The sequence below is a fragment of the Diabrotica undecimpunctata genome, chromosome 1, assembly GCF_040954645.1.
Source record: "Diabrotica undecimpunctata isolate CICGRU chromosome 1, icDiaUnde3, whole genome shotgun sequence".
Classification (NCBI taxonomy): Eukaryota; Metazoa; Arthropoda; class Insecta; order Coleoptera; family Chrysomelidae; genus Diabrotica; species Diabrotica undecimpunctata.
The window spans coordinates 168,887,736-168,900,672 of record NC_092803.1 but is presented as its reverse complement, the minus strand read 5'-3'; the positions used below and the strand labels follow the sequence as shown (position 1 = coordinate 168,900,672).

At 33.1% G+C, this 12,937-nt stretch overlaps 1 protein-coding gene across 3 annotated transcripts in view; it reads left to right on the top strand.

The window, feature by feature from the left end:
• Positions 1–12,937, top strand: part of Galphao (G protein alpha o subunit) — a 259,119-nt gene that overhangs the window by 208,171 nt on the left and 38,011 nt on the right. For all 3 annotated transcript variants that reach the window (XM_072520493.1, XM_072520494.1, XM_072520491.1), the window contains one exon: positions 10,339–10,499. In XM_072520493.1, the coding sequence (XP_072376594.1) occupies positions 10,339–10,499 (161 nt within the window). The remainder of the gene's footprint in view (positions 1–10,338; positions 10,500–12,937) is intronic.

Genomic DNA, 12,937 nt, shown 5'->3' with positions numbered 1-12,937 from the left:
TAATCAACATAAATACACATTTGAAAATACTAAAGGACAAACAAAAAAATACACCATAAACAGAGAGTGGATGTGAGAAGCCTGATGTCACCCAATGTTGGAAGCGACCACTCTTTGGTAATTGGTAAAAGTAGATTCAATAAAAGACAGAAAAACAAGATTTACCGAACAAAGGTAGAAGAAATAATAAAAATTGAAAACTGAAGGGACGACTCAATAAAATCCTCTATATAAAAAAAGCTTTAGTCGCAGATAGAATTGGAAAATATCGAAAATTAAAGCAACGTAGGAACAAGATTAAACAAAAATGTAACCAAGAAAAAGCCTTTGAAAAGGCATTTGATCGCGTAAACCATAATAAAATGTTAAATTCCTTGCAGAGCATCAACTTGGATAGCAAAGATCTCCGACTAATTAAGAACTTATATTGGAGGCAGAGTGCCAAGATTAGGATCGACGATCATACATCTAGAAATATTAGTATAAATAAAGGAGTAAGGCAAGGATGCATACTGTCCCCTATGCTGTTCAATCTTTACTCGGAACTACTATTCAAGCAAGCCTTGGAAAACCTTTCCACAGGAATAAAAATTAATGGAGAACCAATATCTAGCATAAGATATGCAGATGACACTGTCCTACTGGCTGATACAGACACAAACTTACAGAGGGTTATAGACCACCTTAAGGATGCTTGTCGAGAGTTTGGAATGAAGATCAACGAAAAAAAAACAAAAGTAATGGTGATCCAAAGAAAACAGAATATCCCCTTACCTATAAAAATAAATGGGAATATTTTAGAACAGGTAAACCAATACAAATACCTTGGCTGTTGGATTAATTGCAAGCTGGACCCAGAACAAGAAATTAAAGCGAGAATTGCTCAAGCTAGGGATAGTTTCTTTAAGATGCGCGTTCTATTCTGCGATACACATATAAATATTAAATTGATATTAAAACTTGTAAAATGTTTTATCTGGTCTGTTCTTCTCTACGGAGTCGAAACATGGACTTTAAAAATAAAGAGCCTGAATAGAATCGAGGCATTTGAAATGTGGGTGTACCGTAGAATTTTAAAAATTCCTTGGACAGCACGAAAAACAAATGAAGAAGTACTAGCGAGACTCAATTTAGAAAAAGAACTATTGAGAACAGTCAAAAGAAGAAAAACCAGTTATTTAGGGCATTTGTTGCGCAACGAGAAATACTACATCCCTCAGTTGATAATAAAAGGCAAAATAGAAGGAAAGCGAGGAATTGGAAGAAAAAAATTGTCCTGGTTACGTAATATCAGAAACTGGACAGGACTTGGATTTGAGGAACTCTTAAGAACAGCTGAAGATAGACAAACGTTTGCCACCATAACCGCTAACCTCCATTGATGGAGACGGCACTTAAAGAAGAAGAAGAAAAAGCGTTCCTAAAATATAAATCAGAATCCGAATCTAAGAATATAAAAGAATAAGAATTTAAACTCATCGATTGGTAACGAATACAAAAAGAGACTACTGGGAAAGATGTTTACGGGCAACAGAACCTAGTATGGCGCTTCATAAGACAACAAAGAAACGAAATGAAAGAACTGGTGGAAATATAACACATAAAAGAGAATACGTGGGTGTATACTTGCGAAAATGTTAAAAAAAAATGAAGAATCCTTACCAAAAACGCCAAATATACAACCCACCAAACATAGCTGAAAGTGTGAAAATAACCACGCCCATGGTGCGCATTCGTCGTTCGCCGGACCTCGCACTGACCGTCCAGTTAATATCTACCATTTGTGAAGTGAATAACTCGGTACAGTTTGTGAAAAATTTTTGTACGGACCTGTAATAAATCTGTATAATATATATTAAATATGAAGTTGAAATCGAATTTTAACGGAATATTCAGACAAGGGAAGTGATAGCAAAGGTAATTCATTTTATGAGAAAAGAAGCGAAAAACAATGAACCGTGTAGAGATTTGAAAAAAGTGCAGGAGCGTGTGGTAATGCCAACAGGTGTTAGTTTCAAAAGTAGCGTTCAAAAAATTGCTCGGGAAATGCAATTAGTTCAAGACGGCGAATGTTTCTCATTTGTAACACCAAACCAAAAGAGGAAATTGTTTTTGGTAACTTGTTGCTTAATTATTGCAAAAATAGTTTTAAAAGTCGATTTTTTGAAAATTATTAAAAACTTGGATCATAGAACAAAATTGGATCATAGGAATGGTGTCAAACGTACCACATGGTACTCTGAAATAGTTGTTCTGTAACTTGCACACATCATAGAATCGCCATTCGCAACTACTAAGTACGTACGAGCATGGAAACATATACCTGTCCAAAGTATAATTAAATATCGCCAAAAGCTAATTAAACTCCTGGACAAAATTAACGCACCACTCATATTTTTCTCAATAATCTTTATTTATTGATAATTTGCTGTACGACAAGTTGCCTATGGACCTTGTTTGAAGCTAATAATAGTCTTGTTTTAACAATAATTTGTATTAAACTTCCTTTTAGACTAAAAGTGAGTTAAACTTTTCATAAAAAAAGCCGATTAAAGCAAAGTGCTTCTAAAAAACACGCTTTTTATTGTGATATTTTTCATCACATGCATGTTTGGAAGTTCATTTGCATAAAAATCAAATAAAAAAATGAACCGCCAAAGAAATTTGTCAATGGAGGAGGCAGTGCGAGCTTCGACTCTCCTAGATGAAAGATATTCAATGAGATATGTTGCAAGTTTGTTAGAAAGACATCATTCCAGCATTAGCCGCAAGGTGAGGCGATATAATGAAACAGGGTCGTACCATCGAAGATCAGAGCAAGGGCGAAAACGTTGCACTAATCAAATTGATGATCGTTTTTTGAGACAACGTGCTCTCAGAGATAGGAGAGTCACCAGAAATTTGCTAAAAAATGAACTAACAGATGTTCGAAATGTCGCGATATCGTTTCGAACAGTTAGAAGACGTTTACATGAAGCAGAATTGAGCAACAGGAAACCGGCCAAAAAACCCTTGCTTACCAGAGAACACAGGGTTCAGAGATTGAATTTTGCAAGATTGCATCAAAATTATCCATCGATGATTGGAAACGAGTTCTTTTCTCCTATGAGACTAGAGTAAGCCTAAAAGCTCCAGATGGTCGTGAGAGTTTCTGGCGAAGGCGAGGAGAAAAGTTTGCCAGCTGCAATATCTCTCCCAAAGTACCTTTTGGTGGTGGCTCTTAAATGTTTTGGGGGGGAATTTGTTTTGAAGCTCGTACGGAGTTGGTCCCCATACGTACGAGGTCTATGAATGCCCATTATTACTTAGACAACATTATTGTCGAACATGTAATGCCTTTTGCTCCGTTTCTTGGACCTAATTTTTTATTCATGTAAGCACTAAAAATGCACAAAAAAACTTTAATTTCGCGTGATAAGAGGGGCAATATCACATGTATTCAGATATAAAAATTTTAAGGAGTCTCACTTAACAGTTATTTTAAAAGCTTGTATCTACAACGTTATTATGCGTAAACTATTAGGTTTACCTGAATTCTGATGGCACCAAATTGAAGTGAAAAGCGGTTGAGTTTACCAAAAGTACAAGCTGAATATAGCCGCAAATGTCAACCAAGAATTAAAATATTTCGGTTTGGCAGTCTTGGGATGTTTTTAGAATGCGTCTGTTGTATGTTTCAAATATAAAGAGAGAAAGCTTTTACAAAGTACATATCGATTAGTTTAATTTATATGAAACAATAACGAGTAAATATTTGTCTCTCTCGAGATTAATTGCAAAGATCTGTTGCAATCTGGCAACTGCTGATTTAACGATTGCCAAATCTATTCTATAATATATCAAAGAGTAATTACCAAAAAAAATTTCTAATATTTAACTGCAATTAACCTCCAAACAAACAAATTTTTACTCATTCTTGTTTTATATAAATCAAAAGTTGCAGAATCCATAACATAATATAAAAAAATGTACTTTTCTAAAGCGTTATCTTTTTATATTTGAAGCATACAGCATCTACATTATGAAAAAATGTCAACACTGTTAAACCGAAATTTTTTATTTTACGTTTGACATCTGCAGCTATAAGAGAGTTTTTAAGCCCCTTATTTCAGTAACTTTAAACGTTATACGTTATTCTGCTCATGCGCATTAACAGAAAAATAACGGATTACTTTATTAGCGGATAAGGTATTCCCTTATTTAGGTAAAGATAAGGTTAACGTTATTAAGGGATTACGTGTTTGTAATATTGTCAAATGCCATATATCTAAATCGTAAAAAAACGAAAAAAAAAGTCATATGAGCTAAATGTCATATGATTTGGAATACGTAAGGACCGAGTTAGTCGAGGAATATCCCTTTTCTTAAATCGAAAATTTAATTCACCATATTTGTCTTTAAATGTTTCCATCACAAAATGTGGTCTTGATGCAAAAGGTATTACAGGATCAAAAATATTGTGAAGAATTAAGCCTCTTATCAAATTGTGATCTATTAGTTCTCCGTGTTTTCGTCGTCTTAATATATTTTCAATATATTCTTTCAATATGGCAAATACTTCAAATAAAATAGGTTATCGAACTGCCGTTTTATAGGTTACGTTTGTCAAATGTCAATTAACGTTAATTTGTGTTAGCCTAATTTCTGAAAGCATTTCAAAAACGATTTTAAATAAAAACGATATCCCTTATTTCCTACTCAATGCGCAAGTATAACGTTTTACGTTTAACGTACTTCAAAAAGTAGAGGGCCTAAAAACTCTCTATAATCAGCTTGTACTTTCAGTAAACTCAACCTGAAAAGCTTATTTTATCAAATTAAATCATTTAACGATAAAAAAATTATGTTGTATTATATTGTAAAATAGGTTTAAAAAAGTAGTGTGATTTTAAGCTTATAAGCATTTAAAACAACTCAGACGCATCAACATAATATAGCAAGTTAATTTTTTTGGGGGATTTTAATGCTGGAATAGGCAATCAAGTAATATCCGAAATTAAGCAAAAACATAACGAGAATGTTAAAAACGAAAATGGAGAACTGATGATAAACGTCTGCACGAATAACGAACTTGGAATAAACAACACATTTTTTGATTACAAAGACTAACACAAATATACATTTAATAACACCCGTGGACAAAGATCTATGATATATTACGTTATAACCAACAGAGATATACATCCATCGAAAGTAATCAACGTAACATGCCTTAACTCAGCAGATGTGGGAGGCGACCATAGCCTGGTATTATGTAAAATAAGAATCATCGTGAAATACTTCACACCCAAGAGAGCAGCCCCAACATAAACAAAAATCAGAGTCGAGGGACTAACTACGGAATCCACGGAATACTTATACAGAAAAAGAATACCAGAAAAAATTGCTGGGGATATTAGAAAACGATAACATCGAGGAAGGCTGGGAAAAACTCAAAAATAAAATAATTAATGCAGCAAGAGAATCACTTAGAGAGGAACGTAACAAACACTAACATATCAAAAAAGAAAACCCTATGGTAAAGAGAGGAAGTAAAGAAAAAAGCCTGTTTACAATACAGAACAAAACAAACACAACATACATACTGCCACTATAAACGAATCAAAGATGAAACAAATACTTCAGTTAAACAGATAAAAAGGGAACATTGGCAGAGCTTCTCAAAACAGATGGAACACGACTTCTACGAAACACAAAAAGAAATATGGAGAATGATCAGAGGACAACGAAAAGAGATGAACGAATTAATAAAAACGAAAAAAATTGAGAAGGAAACATGGGCAGATTAGTTTCGATCCCTATTTGCTAAAGGTGACGATGATGAATCACCAACACCAGAGGTGACGACAAACGAAGAAATAAATATTGAGGAGGAAGAGGTAAAGGAAGCATTAAGGAAATTAAAAAACCTAAAATCACCAGGTAGACAAAATACCGAACGAACTCCTAAAGTACAGAGGACCAGATCTGATCTAACAACTACTAAAACTAATCTAAAATATAATAGAACAAAACAGAATTCCTCAATAATGGAGATCAAGCATCTTAATACCTCTCTTCAAAAAGGGAGACAAATCTGAAGAATGTTCGAAACAGCAGAGAAGAAACATTGATGGTAAAACACTATGAAACAGAGCTAGAAGTATAGATATACGACATAGATGCAGGATGGAAAACATAAAGGACTGGGTAAGAAATAGAAGAGTAGAATGGAACGACATACAAGCCGAATGATAACAAATAGAGTAGTAAAGACGATCAGTAGGAAAACCACGAAAACCATGGAATGACAACTTACTGGAGGCACGTTGAAAAACAGACAGAGTCGTGTCTACATAAACACTAGAAAAAGAACTTTTTTATTCGAAATGTTGGCATTATTACACGAATTTAAAAAAAAAACAATGTTCTACGACCCTCAGAACCCAATTTAGCCATTTTTTAAAATTTTCTCGATTTTACTGTTTAAAAAATGGAATTTTTCTTGCTTTTTAGTTCAATTGTCACTTTTCTATATAATTTACCGATCTTTACCTTTAGTATTTAAAATCAGATAGGGATCTTACATTGTTTATGTATTGTTTATAAGTAAAAAATGACGTTCAATCTTTTGCATATTTCCTTTAATACATATTGTTATCACCAAATTTATCAAAAACAGTTGTTAGATACCTGTATCAACGAGTATGATGGGAAAATCGTTAGTTCCGTGGTCTAAGTAGCAAAATATCAAAAAGACCAAGTCTCAAACTATGTTTGACTGACGAGGAGTAACTTGTGGACGAAGACCTAAAAGAAAAACGAACATAACTTACAAGTAAAAGCACAAAATTGAAGAACCGGGACAAAAATATTTTATTTTGATGACTTATGTAACATCATTGATACTTGCAATTATCCATTCTTGGTCTAAAGAAACTGTACATTTTCAGGGCATATATTAACCCTGGTTTATTGTTAACATTGTTGCTGGGTCGTAACGTCGTGATTGAATAAATAATCGAAAAATAACACAAGATATGACATTGAAACGCATAAATTCAACAATAAATGGTTTTATTGACAATTTTATGGTAATTAATGTGTGGTATTTTTTACATTCTAAAAATAATAAATCATCGTTAATCCCGATTCGTTATCGTTTTAATGAAAACTTAATGACTATTTATATTATCTGTTTATTGTTCTTGTCGGTGCATTTATTTATATGATTAAAACCACATTTTTGTTCATAATTTATATCCCTCTTCGTTGAAAAACTGCATTCGCATTCATGAGTACATTGATACAGACTCTGAAGAATTCAGATATACTATAATACTACTATTGAAAAGAGGAATCAGATTGAGAGGAACTTGACACTTCAAATCTAAACACAAAAAAGACACCTGATATGAAAAACATTGTAACTAACTTTTGCTTAGGTTAGAGGAGAACGATTTATAATTTCCACATTTTATTTTTTCACTTCGTCAGTTTTAATATTTTTTGTAGTTTTCTTAATCCATATTTTATAACTTTTTCTCAGCTTTTTACTTCCACGTACCACATTGTTGTTAAAATTACTGGTCTTGATTTAGGTCGAGTTACAATACCAAGTTTTTCAAGAATTTTAGGTGAAGATCATTGTAAGTGGTTTATACAATTATATTTTAACAAAGTATATTTCTTTGATTATAAACTAAAACAATTTTTAATTGAAGGTGATTACTTGGCAACATCGCACTTAACAAAGTGCTTAACGATAACTTTTCAACGAAATCATATTTCAATTATCAATTTTGCAGAAGCGTACCAAAAAAAATTTTAATTATTTATTTAAACACATAAGTAAGTACGTAAAAATTAAATCTAAGACCGATATAATTATTAAATTATCATGTGTCTTTTGACAGGTATCTTATAGTTGTCTAACAAATTAAAGTAAAATTTTATTCTTATTAGAGAGCCTACCTAATACAGAACTTCAAAAAACAGAAAACTTTGGAAAATACTTATTTTTTCATTAGACTAAACAATCTGAAATTTTAACATATGATCTCGTCATTACACATCATTCTCTATTTATAGAATTGCTGTGTGCTGTAAACGTTATATTTGTTTTTTTTTTAACTTAATTTGAAAGTTTCCTTGTGTGTATATAAATATAAAAATATATTATGAAGTTCATATAAATTAAAATGAAGTAAACTAAACTATTATCATGTGAATGCGTGTATATAGTATTCTCGAAAATCGAAAATTCTCGAAATATGAAATGAAGATGGCACTAACTACTAAAGAGTTAATAGCTTTGTTAGAAGAAGACTCAGATTGTGAAAAGGCTGACTCACTTAATGTGGCGTATTTGCCGCCGAGATTAGATTAGAAAGTTTCTGATGTAGAAGACATTGATGATAATATTATTTGTGAAAAATCAATAAAATCGGATATTGCAGGTACATATGAAATACAAGTGATTGGGAATTCTGACGATTCTGATTATGATATTCCTCTGAACCACAGATAAAACGTCCAAAGAAAAAAATAAGCAAAAATAGTAAATCCAAATTTGTCTAAAGTTGTAACAACAGATACTCCTTCGTGCTCAGTAGTAATTCAACATCAGTCTGATTGATATTTAGACAATATAAAAGCCAACCATGGAAGCAAGTCATATATTGAAGTTTTTTCCCTCTTTTTTGATAAAAAAAGTAATTGAGAGCATTCTATATTTTACAAATATTTATGCATCGCAGAATAACCGTCACGATTTTGAAATAAATAACATAGATTAAAAAAAAATGAGGATAAAGAAGTGCACATTGTAAGAGAAAGCATGAGCTGACATAGATTTATATTTATAATTTATATAATGGGTTAATACTATATAAAGAATAAACTTGCCTCAAATTTACTTTACTTACCTCAAAACTATTTTAAAGTTAATAATAAAGTTTATTTAATAAATATATTCCCAAGAAATAGAACACACTACGCCTATGTACATAAGAAATGTTGATTGAATAAACTAAAATATCATATTTCTCTCATTCTCATTCTTTCTAAGAACGTAAATATATATAGACCAGCAAAATATTGATAAGTTTACCCATGTTTCAAACTATTCAATGCACTTGTCTCACTATACACTCCTGAATCGCACCAATTTATATTGTTACGGGGGCAAATTTTCTTACTTTTTCACTTATTTACATGGGCGAAGCATACACAATAAAAATGACCCCGGTAAGAATTTACTGCTGACATTTTACATGGTTGCCACTACCGTTTAGTTCAATTTGTAGATTAGTCACCTTTAATTGAAAATTGTGCATATAAATGGTAACTAATGATTATATATCAAAATAAAGAGATTATTATTTTTTTTTAGTGGTTTTACCTTAACGTGATTTTTTTTTATTCAAACAAGTATTACTAAGAATTCACATCATACATACTAACAAGAAGTAAATAAAATAATATCTGTTAGATTTATTTACTACAATATGAGCATTTACAAATTATAAAACAGTTTATAATATTTGCATAACAATAAACTTTTGGCTTGCACGTGCAAGCTCTCTCTCTCTCTGTCTCTCTCTCTCTCTCTCTCTCTCTCTGTCTCTCTCTCTCTCTCTCTCTCTCTCTCTCTCTCTCTCTCTCTCTCTCTCTCTCTCTCTCTCTCTCTCTCTTAATCCTGACCCCCCGGAGGGAGTGTAGTGGTCATATATTGTGTATTGTCCATCTCCAAACATCTCTGTCTCTCAATTGGATCGATTCATCTTGGAGATCTTCCTCGTGATCTTCAGCCATCTACCTTTCCTTGAAAAATAAGTATGTCCATGTTTTCTGTGTCGGTTCACATAACATGTCCAAATTATTTTAATTGTTGAAGATGGATCTTTGCTAGATAGCCGTTTGTTGACATTTGCCTCATTTAAAATTGAATTATTTGTCCTGTGGTCGGTCCACGGAATTCATAACATTCTTCTCCAACAGAACATTTCAGTGGCGTCTATCTTTTTTCTTTCCGCTTACACCTATCTCCAGGTATAAAGCCTCCACTTTCCTATCATTTTTTTTAATAGCGTAGTTAACCACATATCTGTTATGTTAAAAGTATCCAAAAATGTTCTTTTTAGAAAATAAGTATTACCACGTTAAAAATGAGAACAAATGGGTAAAATTTTGGCGGTTAAGTTAAACATGTGGTGAATACTTACGTCTATATATTATTTGAAACTAGCCATAGAACGAGGTCAGATGACCCTCAAATTACATAGTTAAAGTAATAAACATAATTATTATGGCACTAAGTCTATGCAATAAGATTTTAATTGAACCGTTTCATTTCAGATTGACGGCAAAATGGTATTCGACGTTATCCAAAGGATGGAAGATACAGAACCATTTTCAGAAGAACTCTTAGCAGCAATGAAAAGGTTATGGGCTGACTCGGGAGTTCAGGAATGTTTTGGTCGTTCCAACGAGTACCAGCTCAACGATTCCGCCAAATAGTAAGTAAAATGGAATATTTTTACTAACACTTAGAGTAATTGATTTTATATAACCTAATCCATGTATTATGTCTTAAAACGTATTTAGTTACTTTTAACATGCTATATTTAAAGCCCTTTTTATATTCCATTTTTCTCCGTATATAAAAATGCGTATATATTCTTTGCTGATACATCCAATGAATTTGTTTTTATATCTGACTCTCATAGAGGGCGCTAGTTACAAGGTTCGTACCAAGTATTTATTCAACATAACTTTTTTAAGGGTAGAATTATTAATCAAAACTCCAAGTAATAACAATAACTGATGCTGATATAAAGTAATAATAACGTTCTAGTAGTTATATCTCGATTTTCTCTAAGCTTGCCATAGGAAACTGACATTTTATTAATTGTTATGACGATAAGTCAACAATATAGTAGCCAAAAACTTAAAAATAATTGGTATTCACATTACAGAGAATATAAGACTGGCTTAATGTAACCCTAGGATACCCTCAAGAAGATGGTTTTACACAGGATCTAATCGACATTTTATAAAGCCCATTAATCGGCTGGTCGTAAATCATGCTCTTACGCTATTTTACATGCATGGAATCGGCTTATCAAATACTCCCTATTGTTTTTGTGGCAAAATGAGCTATATAACACATACGTAGTCTCTCTCTATAACGATTCCCCATATAACGATAATTCCTCTATAACGATGAAAATAGTAAACGTTGGTTGGTTCGTCATAAGAACAATGTATTAATTCTTTCTCTATACCGATATCTTTCTCTCTTTATAGCGATAACGTTTTAACGTTCAATAGTTGATGACAAATGTGTTATTGTGTATAAAGTTCAGACTTGTGTGTGAGTCACGAGTGGCAAGGTCATTGTCCAACGGTTGTTTTGTTTTGCGCTTAAGGAATGCGGCTACCCATTCTACTCTTTCTTATCAGAGAATTAAGTGACTTACGTTTATTGTTCGTACAAAACACTGCTGAGGCCGGTCCTCACATACGGGGCTGAAACATGGACTCTAACACAGAAGGATGAAAGACTATTAACGAAATATTTAATTTTTTTAAACTGCATTATTTTCATAAAAACTAGAAACTGAAATAATAGGAAAAATTGGAGAAGACCAAGCAGGGTTCACAGTAGGAAAATCATGCCTAGATCATACGTACACATTAGAACAACTGATAGAGAAGAAAATGGCAAAAGGTAGACCGGTCCATCTGGCCTTTGTTGATCTAAAGAAAGCATATGACTCAATACCTAGAGTCAAATTATGGGAAGCAATGAATGATCTCGGAATCCGACAAACACTAATAAAAGCAGTTAAAGCACTATACAAAGAAAACAAAGTAGCTATTAAATGTGGAAATAAAGCCTACAATCCATTTAAGACGACAAAAGGACTTCTAGAAGGCTGTGCTACGTCCCCTACTCTGTTTAAAATATTCTTGGAAAAGACACTCAAACCATGGAGGAGAAAGTGCGAAGGAATGGGCATACCAGTAAGAGACGAATACCTATACACCTTAAGTTTTGCCGACGATCAAGTAGTCATCGCACAAGATGAAGAAGATCTCAGCTTTATGCTCAGAAAACTAGAAGAAGAATATAAAAACAACGGAATGGAAATAAACTTAGAGAAAACCGAATACCTAACAACAGAAAACAAGGATATGAGAAACCTAGAGATAGACGAGGGAAGACAAATAAATGGAACAGATAAATTCAAGTATTTAGGAACCATAATATCGAACCAGGGAACAACAGAAGAAGATATAAACAACAGACTGAGACAAACAAGAAACTGTATAAGACAACTAAACTCAGTGTTGTGGGATAAGAACATTACGATAAAGACAAAAAAGAGAATATATAACACCCTGACAAGAAGTATCCTGACATATGGGTCCGAAAACTGGACAATAAACAAGAGAAGTAGAGGTAGAATAAGAGCAGTAGAAATGGAGTTCCTGAGGAGAAGCTGTAGACTTACAAAAAGAGACAGAATTGAAAACGCAGAGATTAAGCGGAGAATGGGAGTGCAATCAGATATAATCGACTATATAGAGGAGAAGAGACTATCCTGGTACGGCCACGTCAGAAGAGCGGACAGAGGACGCTGGATAAACAAAATCACAGAATGGAGCCCGATTGGAAGAAGAAAGAGAGGAAGACCCCGAAGGTCATTCAGAGATGAAATCGACGAGGTTATGGAGAAAAGAACCCTGCGAGATGGAGACTGGAATGACAGGGAAAATTGGAGAAAACGGTTGAGTGAAGGAAGACAGTGAAAACTGTGGAAATCCTTAGTAGTAGTAGTATTTTCATAGACGAGGCCACCTTTGCGCGACAAGGTATGTTTAACTCCCATAATTTACACTACTGGTGTGATGAGAATCCACGAGTCAAAACGGTATCACATTATCAACG